Source organism: Panthera leo, chromosome C1 (assembly GCF_018350215.1).
Source record: "Panthera leo isolate Ple1 chromosome C1, P.leo_Ple1_pat1.1, whole genome shotgun sequence".
NCBI lineage: Eukaryota > Metazoa > Chordata > Mammalia > Carnivora > Felidae > Panthera > Panthera leo.
In genome coordinates, this window is record NC_056686.1 from 105,313,118 (window position 1) to 105,329,941 (window position 16,824).

General features: G+C 44.3%; 1 protein-coding gene across 4 annotated transcripts; it reads left to right on the forward strand.

Annotated features, from left to right (window-relative positions):
- The first annotated feature begins 3,349 nt into the window (after positions 1-3,349).
- On the forward strand, positions 3,350-12,310 carry PSMD4 (proteasome 26S subunit ubiquitin receptor, non-ATPase 4). 4 transcript variants are annotated; one of them, XM_042953948.1, is made up of 11 exons: positions 3,350-3,449; positions 3,994-4,081; positions 8,104-8,244; positions 9,208-9,322; positions 9,724-9,810; positions 10,040-10,108; positions 10,279-10,494; positions 10,889-10,997; positions 11,166-11,297; positions 11,383-11,450; positions 12,021-12,310. In XM_042953948.1, exons 2-11 carry the CDS (start codon positions 4,023-4,025, stop codon positions 12,189-12,191), a joined length of 1,167 nt encoding a protein of 388 aa, XP_042809882.1. In that variant the 5' UTR covers positions 3,350-3,449; positions 3,994-4,022; the 3' UTR covers positions 12,192-12,310. The 4 variants fall into 4 exon arrangements, with proteins under 4 accessions (XP_042809882.1, XP_042809883.1, XP_042809884.1 ...); XM_042953950.1 differs by lacking the exon at positions 3,350-3,449 and adding an exon at positions 7,257-7,423 and having other exon boundaries at positions 3,993-4,081; XM_042953949.1 differs by lacking the exon at positions 3,994-4,081 and having other exon boundaries at positions 3,352-3,449.
- The last annotated feature ends 4,514 nt before the right edge of the window (positions 12,311-16,824 follow it).

The window sequence follows — 16,824 nt, forward strand, 5'->3', positions numbered from 1 at the left end:
CCGGGTTTAATTTTCTCTGAAGTGATCACCATTATTTGAAAACAAATTTATATATTTATTTATATTTTTAATGTAATGCAATATATTTCACATATAAATATATCATTTTAATATATAAAATAATATATAAATATAAAAGTATATATATTAAATTATATAAATACATAATATTTATATTTTATTTATTCATTTATTTGCTTGCTTCCTCACTGGCTTACTACTGTCTGCCTTCCCCCATAGAATGTAAGCTCTGTGAGGGCAGGATTTTGTTTTGTTCCCCTCCAAGAGCCCAGAATAGTGCCTGAGCCACAGGTAAATGAGTGGATTGTTTTGTTCTTTTTTTCATTATAGAGCTCTCGTTTTACCAAAATGTGATGCTGTCAGATTTTGTCTTTTGTGCACATTGTTGCAACTCTCATTTCTCTTAACAACTTCTGACATAATGCTAACAGGACATCTCTGTTCAAAGAGTATTGGTTCTTGATTCTCCAGGTTGAATTAAGTCAATCTATTTTTCACTCTCATTTTTTTTAAGTTTATTTATTTATTTTGAGAGAGAGAGAGCAAGAGGGGGAGTGGGGGGGGGCACAGAGAGAGAAGGAGTGAGAGAGAGGATCCCAAGGGGACTCCGAGCTGTCAGTGTGGGGCCCAACTTGGGGCTCATCTCACCAACCATCAGATCATGACATGAGCTGAAATCAAGAGTCAGACGTTTAACCAACTGAGCTACCCAGGCGCCCCTCACTATCTCATTTTTTGATGGTCATTATATTTTGCATTCTTTGCAATATCTCCATAGACTTTTCAAAGTGTAGTAACTAGGGGCGCCTGGGTGGCTCAGTCGGTTGGGCATCTGACTTTGGCTCAGGTTATGATCTCAGGACTCGTGAGTTCAATCCCTGCGTCTGGCTCTGTACTTACTGACAGCTTAGAGCCTGGAGCCTGCTTCAGATTCTGTGTCTCCCTCTCTCTCTGCCCCTCCCCCCACTTGCCCTCTGTCTCTCTCTCTCTTAAAAATAAATAAATAAACATTAAAAATTAAACAAAAAAGTGTAGTGACTAAAAACTGGTCACAACCTATTAAATGTCTGACTAATGCTGAGATGGTGACACTTCCCTGCACAGGTATCATGGATCACGTTTTCCCAGAACAGTGATGACATTCCAGAACATTCATTTCCTAGTTTGTTTGTGTTGAATGTTTGTCTTCGTTTACTTATACATTTAAAAGAATACTAACTTATAGTTATCCTTGATATTCAATTTGTCTTTGGAATTGTATTATTGCAATTAACCCAGAATATTTTTTTGTTGATGGATTTTATATTTTATGAAATACCCTTCTCCTGATCTTACTTCAGCTATTTGTGTTGATTTCTATTTTGTATAATATTAATATAGGTATACATGGTTTCTTTCATTACTGTTGCCTGATATATATATATATATATACACATATATAGTATACATATATATTGTATGTATATACATGTATACGTATACATATATATAGTTTTTTTAACTCTCTCCCTTTATTTTTAACTTTTTAAAATGTTTATTTTTGAGAGAGAGCGCGTGAGCAGGGGAGGGGCGGGGATGGGGTGGAGAAAGGGGATCCAAGGAGGGCTCCACTCTGACAGCAGCAAGCACAACTCAGGCCTCGAACTCAAGAACTGTGAGATCATGACCTGAGGCAAAGTCAGACGCTTAACTGATTGAGCCACCCAGGCGCCCCAATTTTTACCTTTTATCACTAGTTTTGTGTGTCTCTATTTACAATGTGTAGCTAGTTTTTAAATGTATTTCTTGTCTTGTTTGCAAAATATTTTGGTTATGTTTGAACTTTTTCTTTTTTCAATTATTTTTCTGTGCTTATTTCCCCATTCCTGTCTATGGTTATGTTGACAGTTTTTTTCTCTAGTGATAGGGAGATTTTACTCCTATACAAGCTGTGATGCCTACCAATAACTTTTGAGCATATCTATTAAACCAACATTTAGGTAATATCCACAACACTCCACTCTCCCATCTCTAAATATGGTGTTCTGTAGCCATGCCTGGTCCCTTGCTACGCTTTCCCTCCAGTGGAGAGGCCTGGCATTTCCAGTTTTACATGTGTGTGTAGGGAAAAGTAATCCAAAGCATTTTTGAATGTTATTCTTTTTTTCCTTTTTTAAATTTTCTTTCTTATTTTTTTAAATTTACATCCAAATTAGTTAGCATATAGTGCAACAACGATTTCAGGAGTAGATTCCTTAGTGCCCCTTACCCATTTAGCCCATGCCCCCTCCCACAACCCCTCCAGTAACCCTCTGTTTGTTCTCCATATTTAAGAGTCTCTTATGTTTTGTCCCCATCTCTGTTTTTATATTATTTTTGTTTCCCTTCCCTTATTTCATCTGTTTTGTCTCTTAAGGTCCTCATATGGGTGAAATCATGATATTTGTCTTTCTCTGGCTGACTAATTTCACTTAGCATAATACCCTCCAGTTCCATCCACGTAGTTGCAAAGGGCAAGATTTCATTCCTTTTGATTGCTGAGTAATACTCCATTGTGCATATATACCACATCTTCTTTATCCATTCATCTATCGATGGACATTTGGGCTCTTTCCATACTTTGGCTATTGTTGATAGTGCTGCTATAAACATGGGGGGTGCATGTGTCCCTTTGAAACAGCACACCTGTATCCCGTGGATAAATGCATAGTAGTGCAATTGCTGGGTTGTAGGGTAGTTCTATTTTTAGTTTTTTGAGGAACCTCCATACTGTTTTCCAGAGTGGCTGCCCCAGCTTGCATTCCCATGAATATTGTTCTTGATTAACAAACCAAATGGTTTACTAGTTTGTCTCCCATTCTTTGGGAGATTAGTTAAAAGGATTGATTTGTCAAACCTTTTCTTGGCTCCTACCATGTGTCAGGCTCTGTACTGGGCTTAGGGATTGCAAAGATTAAGACACTTTTCCTGCCCTTAATTAAATGGGAGGAAGAGATACACATTCAATTCAGGAGGCTAAGGGCTTGGTGGTTGGGTGCACAAAGCGCTATGGGGAACTGACGGAGCTGGAACGTCATTGGCCATCCCACCACTTTCTAAAAAAACGATGCTGGCAGACACATCCACAGTAATTTCAAAGGATCCTTCCCCGCTTCTCGTAGATCAGCCAGCAGAGAACTCAACCACAGAACCTGCAAGACACGGAAAGCAAAGAAGGGCTCTCTTGCGTGTTACCCACGTCCTACGTCCCTAGTGCATTCCATTTTGGCTGCGCCTACAATTCCCAAAATGCAGCGCGGAGGCTGGAGGCGGACGCCCCTCGCCGAGCGGGGCCTTATGATTGGTGGTGAGCATTGGACCAATCGGAGAAGTTGTTGTTTGTCAGTCTAGGAGAACCGGTCCGGGAGGGAGGAAGGTGGCAAGATGGTGTTGGAAAGCACTATGGTCTGGTGAGGAGCTGCCTCGGGGCCCCGTGATGGGGCGGGATGGGGTGGGCGACGCATGTCGCGCGGAGGCCGGGTGGGCTGGGATGGGGGTGGGGGACCAGTCGGCGAGATGCGGCCCAGGGCCAGGAAGGAAGGAGCTCCATCGACTTCCTGAGTCATCCCAGGGCCCGGGAGAGGTGGATGGGCCCGGAGTACCCCCAGTATCCCTCAGCTGTCGGACTGTCATTGACCAGCCGATCCCTGCTGCCTTGCTCTAGTCTAGCGTCATCTTCTCTAGACTATCCCCAACTCTGCTGTCTGTAGCCAGAGTCCTGCTTCTCAGACTCATCGTGTAGTCTACCCTCCGCTTCTCAAAATAATGGGTATTAGGAAGGGAAATTGTAAATTCTTTCCCAGCCCCGGTTGCTCATCTCTGTCTCCATTACCTTTCCCTGTATCATCTCGAAAGGTATTATTTGTAAATTGCTTTCTCTGTGTCAGGCGTGAATTTACGTTGTCTCACTTACACCTCACAACACTCCTAGGTAAATATCTGTCCATTTTACAGATGGAGATACCGAGTCTCAGCAATTTTAAATGACTTGCCTGAGCCAAGACATAAACCCCAGGCTGTCTGACATTAAAGCCCTTATCTGGTGAGCTAAATCTTAATCAGTCTCAGACTTGGGCTGAGTATTTTATTATAAGTTGGAGTAGAAGATGACACAAACTTTTGCGAGGTTTCAACGATTTCTTCGAAGTATGAGAGTAAAATATAATACAAAATAGTACACAAACACAAATCGCCAGTTGGATGGAAGAACCACCTGAGTTTTCTTTTGGTGGGCGGGGGATAGCATTGCCAGATAAAATATAGGATACACAGCTAAATTTGAATAGTTCATATAAACAATAGTTTTTAATATAAAAAATGGCCATAGGTATGTACCAAATATTGCATGGGACACATTTATACTAAAAAGTTACTTAAAAAATTTTTTTGCTTGGGGGGCGCATGGGTGGCTCAGTCGGTTGAGCGTCCGACTTCAGCTCAAGTCATGATCTCGTGGTCTGTGATTTTGAGCCTGAGCCCCGTGTTGGGCTCTGTGCTGACTGCTCAGAGCCTGGAGCCAGCTTTGGATTCTGCGTCTCCCTCTCTCTCGGCCCCTCCCCCACTCACGCTTTGTCTCTGTCTCAGAAATAAATAAACATTTTTTAAAATTAAAAATAAAATTAAAAAAATTTTTAACATTTTTTAGAGATGGGGTGGGGGAGGGGCAGAGAGAGAGGGAGACACAGAATCCCAAGCATGTCCCAGGCTCTGAGCTGTCAACACAGAGCCCAAAGTGGGGCTCGAACTCATGGACCGTGAGATCATGACCCAAGCCAAAGTCGGAAGCTTAACCGAGCCACCCAGTGCCCTGGAAGTTATTTGTTAATTATGTATAGTTCAAATTTAACTGGGAGTGGAATCCTATTTATTTATTTGCTAAATCTGGCAACTTCTGGGAGAGAGCATGTTAGAGTAGAAAAAGGACAGGATTTGGAATACAAAATCCTGTGGTTTTGGTACTTACCAGCTCTATGTTCTGGAGAATCTAGTAAATCTCTCACTGGGGAGAGTAGTGACCTCCACTTGCCTTATAGCACAGGTGGGTAAAATGTTTGTGACGGTGCTCTGTAAACTGTACAGCGCTGTACATCTGTTAGGTTCAGTGTACTTGAGGAGTCCTCAAGAGGGAATTTAAGAGGGGCCTTGAAGGGATTTTGACAAATGTTGAGGAAAGACAGACAGTTAGGGGGAAGGGCAGAAACCAAGCTGCTGAAGTGTAAATGCCCAAGGTGTGGTTAGGAATTAGGAAATAGGCTAGTGTGACTTGATTATAAGGTTGTTGGTGTAAGGTAGTTTCTTTCTTTTTTCAGAGGTAGATGGATGTCAGGCTCAGGAGGTCGACCTCTGTCTGGTACCTTCCACAGAGGACTTCTGAAAGAGTTCATGCCATGGGGATGCCAAGCCGTTTACAAAACGGCGTTTAAGAATATTGCATGGGATATGCCTGGGTGGCTCAGTCAGTTAAGTGTCCAACTTTGGCTCAGGTCATGATCTTGCGGTCTGTGAGTTTGAGCCCCATGTTGGGCTCTGTGTTAACAGCTTAGAGCCTGGAGCCTGCTTTGGAGTCTGTGTCTCCCTCTCTTTCTGCCCCTCCCCTGTTTGCACTCTGTCTCTCAAAATAATAAGTAAACATTAAAAAAAAAAAAAAAAAAAAAAGAATATTGGCCTGGCTCATGATCTTGCAGTTTGTGGGTTTAAGCCCCGCATCGGGCTCTTTTCTGATAGCCCAGAGCCTGGAGCCTGCTTTAGATTCTGTGTCTTCCTCTGTCTCTGCCCCTCCCCTGTGCGTGCTCACACACTCTCTCTCTTTCAAAAGTAAATAAACTTAAAAAAATAATAAAAATTAAAAAAATATTGGCCTGGCTTGATGTATAGGAGGAAAGATTAGGTCCAGAGAGACATATTGGTGGCCAATTGTAGCAGTCCAGTCATAGAATAATGATGAGAGCCACTCCTCTTTTTCTGTAGAGCCTCATAATCTGCTGTGCATGAAAATTCTTTGGAGGAGTTTATTAAAAATTGCAAGTATTTGACTCCGCTCTCCATCTGCTGAGTCAGACTCCCAGCCAGGGAAGTCCAGGCATCTGTATTCTTTTTTAAATGAAGACTTTATGGAATAGGTGGATAATATCATAAGTCCTTATTTAAAAAAAATTTTTTTAATGTTTTTATTTTTGAGAGAGACAGAGCATGTGTGGGGGAGGGGCAGAGAGAGAGGGAGACACAGAATCAGCAGCGGGCTCCAGGCTCTGAGCTGTCAGCACAGAGCCCGACGTGGGGCTCGAACTCAGAAACCGAGAGATCATGACCTGAGCTGAAGTTGGATGCTCAACCAACTGAGCCACCCAGGTGCCCCTAAGCCCTTATTTTGAGTTGGGTTTTTGTTGGGAAAAATTATATACCTTTGAGCAAAAGTAGTCAAGAAATAGATACATTATTTGATTCATATAGAGGTCAAAACTAGAAAAACTAAACAGTGCACATACACTTTTCTAGGGATGCATACGTAGGTGTTCAGGCATCTGTGTTTCCCCCACCCCCAAGGCATCTGTGTTTTTAATCCCACCATACTACCATCACCCTCCCTGTGTTCTGATGCCTGTCAAAGTGGGAGCCCTGCTGCCGCATTCTCCACTGTCTGTTCTCCCTACTGCTCAAGTCCCCTTGCTTACATGAGGCCTTTCTTCCAGCCCTTAGCCATCTGCTCTTGCCCTGTTGCCCAGAGTCCTTATACTTAGTAGCTGTCCAGTTGGATGGTCCTCAATGCCTCCATTGTTTTTTATATTTGGACTCACTACTGTATTTGAAGCTAGAGAGACTGTTACTTCCCTGCTGGGAGAATAATCAGAAACAGTGTATCAGGGAAAAAAGAATATAATGCATGGTCAGTCGAGTCAGCCCTTGATCTCCTTTACATAGATGGAGTTTCCACTATGAAAACTAGTCTGTGTGTTCATGCTTATTGTTAGGCCCTGTGCTAAGTACTTTCTATGAATTTCATCATCGTAGCAATCCTGTACAGGTAAAAATTCATTTTACAGATGAAGTAACTAGACCTTAGAGAAATTAAGTAACTTCCTCAGGATCATAGTATTAATAAGTAACAGATTGGGGATTTGAACCTGAACCTGAACACTGTTCTTTACTCCCATTTGTGTTTCTTAGGGTAGTTTCTTAATTACCTCTCTTCATCATGTTTGGTTTATATTTATTGCCAGAGGATACTAAAGAAAAAGATTGCCACCTGGACCATATTTTGTTAGCCAGGGGAAATGAAGTGTCTCATCTAGGAGGACCCTCCTTCCTCCCTTCAGCACAGATGGAATCATCGACAGAGTTCTAGAGGATCTCGAGTCATCAGGAATTGATCCTGCTCAGGGCTTGTGTAACGGCTTCATTTACTTGCCTTCTTATAGTCTCTGGGAAGCTGGAGCTTATATTTCATATTATCTGGGTCCCTTAGATTGGGAAAAACTGCAAGGATAAAAGAAGTGAGACTCCAAATCCATGTAATCTCATTTTTGCAATTTAGTCCAGCTGTCAAAGCTGTTGAACATTTAACCAAATGATTGCGTTGTGTTTTCCTGCACTCAGTGCTGCCAATCATGTATTATTTTATAAATATTTTCTACTTTTGGAATGCTCACATTTTAAAGGCAAGTTTAGAATATACATCCATGACAGTGCTTAATAACACTTACATGCCTCTTATGAGAAGGTGGTTGTGGTACATGAGTGGATCTCAATGTTTGGTGCTTATCAGAGTCACTTGTGGAGTGAAGATTTAAATTTTGTTTCCCCCTTCTCTCATTTTGAGTCTCTAAGTCTGGTGTAATGCTTGGAAGTCTGTGTGTGTGTGTGTGTGTGTGTGTGTGTGTGTGTATATATATGTATATATATACACACACACACACACACACACATATAAATGCACTGCTGTACATTACAATGTCTCTCAAAGGAAAAGTGTTGCAGGGAGGTAGGGGGTCCCTAGAACTAGAGAGAATGTCTCAGAGAGATCCTACAATATGTCTTCTTTCCCTTCCTTCTCTCCTAATCTGACAGCGTGGACAACAGTGAATATATGCGGAATGGGGACTTCTTACCCACCCGGCTGCAGGCCCAGCAGGACGCTGTCAACATAGTGTGTCACTCCAAGACCCGCAGCAACCCTGAGAACAACGTGGGCCTCATCACACTGGCCAAGTACATGGGGCAGAGGAGAAGGGGCTTGGTAGGTGGGTGGGTGGCTTCCCACATGTGACCCACTGTGGTATCCAGGTTGCCACCCTTTCGTAGGTTCTGTGAAGTTGTGTTTGCCTATCCACCTTCTAGACTAGTTTCTTCACTATTTGGTGGAAATGTAAATCGTAACTTGAGTTTAATATTAATCTGAATTTAATACAATTATGAAACTAGATCTTCTGGGGTGAGAGTTCACAATATATTTTAAATTCAATGAAAAGTGATTTGGGATAAGGGTCCCCAGGGCATTTATCACATGTCCTCTTACCCTAGAAGTGGTCTAAGGACTGATAACCCTCAGATGAGTAGCCTCCCGTCCCAGTATCCGTGTTGTCAGCTGGCCAGTGGGTCTAGAGATGGAGCAGGTGGGAGACATAGTCAATAGCATCGAGCTATGGTAGAGGGATTGTCATGTTATCCCCCAGAAGGCAGGATAACAGGAATTCAAGGGAAATTGGGAGGAAGAGGGCAAGTTTGCAAAATCAACTACTTATTTCCTGCGCTCATATCTACTGAATACTATTTCCAGTTTTATGGAGATATGATTGACGTATAACATGGCATAAGTTTAAGGTATACAACATAATGATTTGGTATATGTATATATTGTGAAAATGATCACCATGCTAAGTTTAGTTAACACCCATATCTCACAAATTTTTCTTTGCTTGTGATGAGAACTTTTAAGGTCTACTCTCTAAACACTGGGCGTTCGATTAAGAAAAGTAGAGATTACAGTTATTATAAAGGTCTTTAAAGAGAAGACAAGTCAGGTGCACCTGGCTGGCTCAGTCGGTAGAGCATGTGACTCTTGATCCACATTGGGCGTAGAACTTACTTAAAAAAAGGAAAGAAGAGTCAAATACAGTTTTTGAGGCACTTGTCCTGACCTGAAGTCACAGAAACCGTTTCCCTACATCCCAGTGACTGTGAAGTGCTGACCACACTCACTCCTGACACCGGCCGCATCCTTTCCAAGCTTCACACTGTCCAACCCAAGGGCAAGATCACCTTCTGCACTGGCATCCGCGTGGCCCACGTGAGTCCTACTGGATCCCTTTGATTGTTTCCCCGTGTTCTGAAGTTCTGCCCCCAACGTTGTTCATTTCTCCCTGGAGTCTTGAGCCAGAACCAGAGCAGGGGAATAGAAAGGACTCAGAAATGAGTAGAAAAGATACGGTGGGATGAATTCCAGGACCAGTGATGACAGTGAGGGAAAAGACCCCTGGAATTAAGACTCACCCCTCTTCCTTGTCCACACAGAGGCACAGTAAGGAGGAAGGGTGAAGGAGGGATTAGACCCTTCTGTGTCTAATGTGTGTGAGCAGGATGGTGGACTTGTGGAATGTAGAAACCATAAGAACCATAAAAAAAGAGTGACAGGGAGCGAGCTAGGTGATGCCTCTGGCTGACTGTGAGAACTTCCTCTCTCTTTACAAGCTGGCTCTGAAGCACCGACAGGGCAAGAATCACAAGATGCGCATCATTGCCTTTGTGGGAAGTCCTGTCGAGGACAATGAGAAGGATGTGAGTCCAGGTGACAGCTGGGACATTTGGGAATGGGGTCTCTCAGGCCTTAAGGGAGCCTGGCAGAGTCATTGGGTTCATCACTTCGGGGAGAGGTGGATCTACAGAATTCAGTGTTTCTGTTGGGGGGCCTTGGGGAGGTTAACCAGTTTCCGTATGCTTTTGTGAGGTGTGTCATTTCCCCTCATGGTATGGAACAGATTTCCTCATTTCTCTTCTTTCTTCTTAGCTGGTGAAGCTGGCTAAACGTCTCAAGAAGGAAAAAGTGAATGTTGACATTATCAACTTTGGGGAAGAGGTGAGTAAGGCCAGGTTGGGGGGCATGGACTTGATTTGGCTGTAAATAGAACAGTCCTTCCCCAGAGGAGTGCCTGCACTGTGAGAGAGTAGCTACAAACAAAAGCTGAAGTGGCAGAAGACGGGGAGTAGGGCAGGAAGGAGAGCCTGCTGTGTCCTTGCCTCCCTCAGGAAGTGAACACAGAGAAGCTGACAGCGTTTGTAAACACACTGAATGGCAAAGATGGTACCGGTTCTCATCTGGTGACAGTGCCCCCCGGGCCCAGCTTGGCCGATGCCCTCATCAGTTCTCCGATTCTGGCTGGTGAAGGTGGTGCCATGCTGGGACTTGGTGCCAGTGACTTTGAATTTGGAGTGGATCCCAGTGCTGATCCTGAGCTGGCCCTGGTGAGCAAACATTGACCTCACGTAGAGCCCAGGGGTCCTTCTTTGTCCTCCTTACTCACACACCCACACGCCACATAGCTAGCTTCTCTAGGGCTAGACAGTCCCGAGCACCCTTGCTCATTTTCCCACACTCCCTTCGGGTCCCTCTTCCCCTTAAATCTGTGTGATCTCCGGGGGCACCAGTGTCAGTGCCTCTTGTTCACTTGTAATTAAAGCCCAGGCTTCTTCCAAGTCCTCCCTTTTCCCCTGTATCATCTCTTACCTCCCAGCTTCTTCCCCATGTACATAAACCAGAAGCTGCCCCTTTGTGTTCCTTTCCCACCCCTCAGGGGACTCACCCAGTGCCCGCGAGGAGGGCGGGCAGAATGACTGACCTTGCCCTGCCCTTTGCCAGGCCCTTCGTGTCTCTATGGAAGAGCAGCGGCAGCGGCAGGAGGAGGAAGCCCGGCGGGCAGCTGCAGCCTCTGCTGCTGAGGCCGGGATTGCTACAGCCGGGGCCGAAGGTGAGGGATAGGGCTGAAGGGTGCCCAGTGGCCCAGGATAGAGGTGCAGGAGAAGGAGTGGGGAGGCCCGGCAGCCCCGGGAGTATATGGGCTGGGGGAACGCTTTGGGGGTGGGTCTGTGTGGACCCTGGCACCGGTTCTACTCTACCACTCTCTTTCTTTTTCCAGACTCGGATGATGCCCTGCTGAAGATGACCATCAGCCAGCAGGAGTTTGGCCGCACCGGGCTCCCCGACCTGAGCAGTATGACCGAGGAAGAGCAGATTGCCTACGCCATGCAGATGTCCCTACAGGGTGCAGGTGAGTCAGGGCCCCGGGACTCAGTGCTCAGGCGGAGAGGTTGGGTCCGGAAATGGAGCTCAACACACTGACCTCTTTTCCTCAGAGTTTGGCCAGGCAGAATCAGCCGACATTGATGCCAGTTCAGCCATGGACACATCTGAGCCTGCCAAGGTGAGGGCCAGCAGTGATTCCCCATCCCCATCATGCTTAAAGTCCCCTGGTGTTCACGTCCTCAAACCCTCCAGGCCTGAAACCACTCTTCGGGTTTCACAGCTGAGCTTTTTGAGGAGCGCAGGGAAAGAAACAGAGGTATATACGTTTCTTGTTGGTAAACTTTGCTAAGGCAATAGGACGCTCACGGTCAAGGTTGAGTAAGTGTCCTCATGTTCTGTAATTGTCCTTCCTTTTTGGTGGGAGCAGTCTGGACGGGTGTGTAGGATATTGTCTTCCCACCAGGGTGAAAGGCGGAAAAAAAGAATGGGTATCTGAGAGCAAGAAATCTGAACGTGATGGCATGTGATTTTATGCTGTATGCTCAGGAAGCTGAGTTCCAGTTTCTCTGGTCAGTACTAAATGTGTGAGTTTGTACCGCATATAGGCACCGGATATTTTCCTCAATTGTCCTTCCTACTCTTGGCCAGAGGTGTCCCCGCGCCCAGTCAGGTGGAGAGAGAGGCTCAGGCAGCCGTGTGCTCCCCAGATGGTTCAGCCCCTACCCCAAGGCCCCCCGCCCTTTTTCAGGAGGAGGAGGATTATGATGTGATGCAGGACCCCGAGTTCCTTCAGAGTGTCCTGGAGAACCTGCCAGGAGTGGATCCCAACAATGAAGCTATTCGAAATGCCATGGGGTCCCTCGCCTCCCAGGCCAACAAGGATGGCAAGAAAGACAAGAAGGAGGAGGACAAGAAATGAGACTGGGGGCAAGGGTGGCTGAGCCTGCTCAGGGGCCGCACAGGGTGGGACGGGGTGTAGGCTTAGATATGTTACCTGTAACCACTGCCGCCTCAATAAAGCTTGGCAACTTTTGTTTCCTTTTGCCTCCAGTAGTAGTAGCTGTAAGTGTGAGAGAGGGGAGGAGTGCCTGGCACGAAGGAGAGTGTCCCCTACTGAGTCCTCAGTACCTGGTCTCTAATTAATTAATTAATTAAAAATAAAACAATATTGGCCTTTGGAGACTCGAGTCTGGAGCAGGGCCGGCCTGGAAATGTGTGTTTACACACTTCGGAAAGTGCCCAAAGAGGGCCACGAGCGAGGCGCTGTGAGAATGGGAGAAAGGGCCAAACCCTCACAGCCTCTGGGAAGGCTCCTGGAGGTAACACCTGAGTCCTCTATGTTCATCAGGGCGAAATGTCCATCAGCCAACAGGGAAGAGATGGGGATGTTTCCAGTCAGCAGGAACCGTATGTGCTGATGACACAGAGGCACTTGGGAAGAACTGAGTAGCTCAGAGACTGGCTGGGTGAGTGGAGGAGATGGGAAAGTGGTCAGCAGTGAAAACACTGAAGACCAGGGATCCTTGAGACCTGACTTTGACAAGGTGAGGCCTGTGAAGCCACAAGATAAACCTGTTCCATCTTCTTGGAGCACCACATTTAGAGGACGGTTTTCTCATAGGGTATGGAATAGAATGCAAAATTCACATAATCCCAAAGCAGCTTACTAAATGGGAGGGTATTTGCAAATACATATCTGATAAGGGGTTACTATTCAAAATATATAAAGAACTACAATTCGGGGCACCGGGTGGTTCAGTCTGCTAAGCTCCTGACTTTGGTGTAGGTCATGATCTTGTGGTTCGTGAGTTCAAGCCCCACATCGGCTCTGCGCTGACAGTGTAGAGTCTACTTGGAATTCTTTCTCTCTCTCTCTCTCTCTCTCTGCCCTCCCCCCCACTTGCATTCTCTCTCTCTCCCAAACTTTAAAAAATTAAAGTAAATAAAAAGAACTTCTACAGCTCAACATCCAAAAAAACCAAAAAACAGAAAACCAACAATCCAACTAAACAATGGGAAGATGACGTGAATAGACCTTTTTCCAAAGGAGACATATAAATGGCTGATACGTGAAAAGATGCTCAACCTCACCAATCGTCAGAGAAATGCAAATCAAAACCACAATGAGATCTCAATTTACACGTCAGAATGGCTTGTATCAAGAAAATAAGAATAGTGTTGACAAGGATGTGAAGAAAAGGGAAGCCTCGTACACTCTGGAGGGAGTGGAAATTGGTGAAAACAGTTTGGAGGTTCCTCAAAAAATTAGAAATACCATATAATACACTAATTCAACTTCTGGGTATTTATCCAAAGAACACAGAAATACTTGAAAAGACACATGCACCTCTCTGTTTATTGCAATATTATTTATAATAGCCAAGATACAGAAGCAACACAATCAGTGGATGAATGGATAAGGATGTGAGATATGTATGTGAGATACACACACACACACACACACACACTGGAATATCAGCCATAAAAAAGGGCTTGCCATTTACAACAGGGACAGACCTAGAAGGTATAATGCTAAGTAAGACAGAGCAAGACAAATATGATTTCACTTAGATGTGGATCTAAAAAAAGAACAAACAGGCACCTGGGTGGCTCAGTTGGTTAAGTGTCTGACTTTGGCTCAGGTCATGATCTCACAGTCCTTGAGTTCAAGCCCCGCATCAGGCTCTGTGCTGCCAGCTCAGAGCCTGGAGCCTGCTTCAGATTCTGTGTCTCCCTCTCTCTCTGCCCCTCCCCTGCTCATGCTCTGTCTCTCTCCATCTCAAAAATAAATAAAAACCTTAAATTTTTTTTTTAAAGGAACAAACACCAAAAAAAGCAGAAACAGACCTGTAAATACAGAAAACACTGGTGGTTTGCCAGAGGGGTGGAGGTTGCAGGATGGGCAGAGCAGGTGAAGGGAACTGGGAGGTGCAGTCTAACAGTTATGGAATGATTAAGTCACAGCACACAGAAGAAAGGGACAGCAAACGGAATATAGTCAATGGTTTTGTATTAGTGTTGTATGGTGACAGCAGCTACGCTTGTGAGTATAGCATATAGACCTGGCAAATCACCATGTTGTACACCTGAAACTAATGTAACTGTCAGCTCTACTTCAGTTTCTAAATCATGTAATCCTCTTATTATATTTAAAGAGGTAATTGATATTTGACCTATAAAATAACCTACATATAAATCATGAAGCATAACAACAAAATGAACATATCTGCATTCAACTTAAGAGCTAGAATATTACTAATGCCACATTCCTCTGTGTATCTTCTGGAACCCACCTCTACAGCCTCCCCAGAGATAACTATTATCCAGAATTTTACATTTTATCATTTTTCCTTTTCATAGTTTTTTCAGTACTGCTTGTTTTTGAGTTTTATGAAAAAAATAGTTTTGGGGCCCTTGGGTGGCTCAGTTGGGCAGCTGACTTCAGCTCAGGTCATGATCTTATAGTTTGTGAGTTCCAGCTCTGCATTGGGCTCTGGGCTGACAGCCCAGAGCCTGGAGCGTGCTTCGGATTCTGTGTCTCCCTGTCACTCTGACCCTCCCCCGCTCACTGTCTCTCTCTCTCTCTCTCTCTCTCTCTCAAAAATAAATATTAAAAAAAATTTTTTTAATAGTTTTATACTGTGACACTTCTGGAACTTTCTTTTCTTTTTCTTTCTTTTGTTTTTAAGAGGGAAAGAGAGCATGAGTAGGAGAGGGAGAGAAAGAGAGAGAGAATCTTAAGCAGGCTCCAAGCCAAGCGAGGATCCTGACATGGGGCTCAGTCTCACGACCCCGAGATCATGACCTGAGCCAAAATCAAGAGTCACACACTTGACCAACTGAGCCACTCACACACTCACGGCTACACCCTAGATCATGTCCACCTTAAGTAATGCTCCCTGTTGAAGTCAAATATTCACTGGGCCCATAGGCCCCTATTTTTTTTTAGCTGTCCCACTTTGATAGTCTCTGTACACTTTTCAATAGTACTGTGAAGAAATGGGTATACTCCTTGGGCAGTTCTGCTGTAGGAATTTAAGTCATCAGAGAAGTACCAAAGATTTATTCATAAAGGTATTGAAAAATTGGAAACAACCTGATATCCAACAATTATGTTACATTAGTATGGACCAAAGTTATCAATAAACTTATTTTGGAAGACCATTTGATGACATTGGATATATGACTATAATATTAGTAAATGCTTGCATAACATAATGTGCCAGACACTATTTTTAAATGTTTTACGTGTTTTAAATGATTTAGTTTTCATGACAATCCTATGAGGTAGGTGTAGCATTATTAATCCTGTTTGATAAATGAGGAAATTGAAACCCTGTGAAGCCAGGTAACTTCCTCTGCAAACGATGATTCTCACAGTGGGATCCACAAACCCCTGGGCATCCCCCAGACACTTTCAAGGGGGTTGTGAGGTCAAAACTATTTTCATAATGACACGAAGGTGTCATTTGACTCTCCGCTGTGCTGGGATTTGCATCAATGCAAAGGCAGTGAGGGGAAACTGCTGGTGCCTTAGTACAAATCCAAGACACCAGCACCAAATTATACCGCTAGTCATAGTATTCTTCACCCCCACATCCTCATGGCTTAAAAAAACAGACAAGGGGTGCCTGAGTGGCTCAGTCGGTTGGGCATCTGACTTCGGCTCAGGGCATGATCTCACGCTTTGTGGGTTCGAGCCCCACCTCGGGCTGTGTGCTGACAGCGCAGAGCCTGAAGCCTGCTTTGGATTCTGTGTCTTCCTCTCTCTCTGCTCCTCCCTTGCTCACACTCTGTCTCTCTCCCTCTCTCAAAAATAAATAAACATTAAAAAAATAATTTAAAAAACAGACAAAAATACTGTTCCTGATGAAGCAGTAAAACATATTAATTTTATTACATCTGAACCCTTGAGTGCACATCTTTCATATTTTCTTCTTTTTTTAAGTTCATTTATTTTGAGAGAGAGAGAAAATACCCCAAGCAGGCTCTGCACTGTCAGTGTGGAGCCCAATGCGGGGCTCGAACCCGCTAACCGTGAGATCATGACCTGAGCCAAAATCCAGAGTCGGATGCTTAACTGACTGAGCAACCCAGGCGCCCCAATATTTTATTTTTAAGTAATCTCTACACCCAACGTGGGGCTCGAACTTACAACTCCAAGATCAAGAGCCGCATGCTCTTCCAAGTGCCACAAGTTTCTCAGAAGTTTTGAGATGGATAATGATATTTTTAAAGTTTATATTCAAGTTAGTTAACACACAGTGTAGTCTTGGCTTCAGGAGTAGAACCCAGTGATTCATCTCTTAAATATGATACCCTGTGCTCATCCCTAAAAGTGCCCTCCTTAACGCCCGTCACCCACTTAACCCCCCACCAACCCCGCAGCCACATCCAGCAACCTTCTGTTCTCTGTATTTAAGAGTCTCGTTTGCCTCCTCTCTGTTTTGATTTTTCCTTCCCTTCCTCTATGTTCATCTGTTGAATTTCTCAAATTCCACATGAGTGAAATTGTATCATATCTGCCTTTCACTGACTGACAAATTTCACTT

What these genes read in the sequence shown, in the direction of transcription:
- PSMD4 (XM_042953948.1), top strand. Translation starts at nt 4,023, where the DNA reads ATGACTTGCCTGAGCCAAGACATAAACCCCAGGCTGTCTGACATTAAA. An exon ending in GACATTAAAGCCCTTATCTG is followed by an intron (nt 4,082 to 8,103) that starts GTGAGCTAAATC and finishes CTAATCTGACAG; the next exon opens with CGTGGACAACAGTGAATATA. An exon ending in TCGAGGACAATGAGAAGGAT is followed by an intron (nt 9,811 to 10,039) that starts GTGAGTCCAGGT and finishes CTTTCTTCTTAG; the next exon opens with CTGGTGAAGCTGGCTAAACG.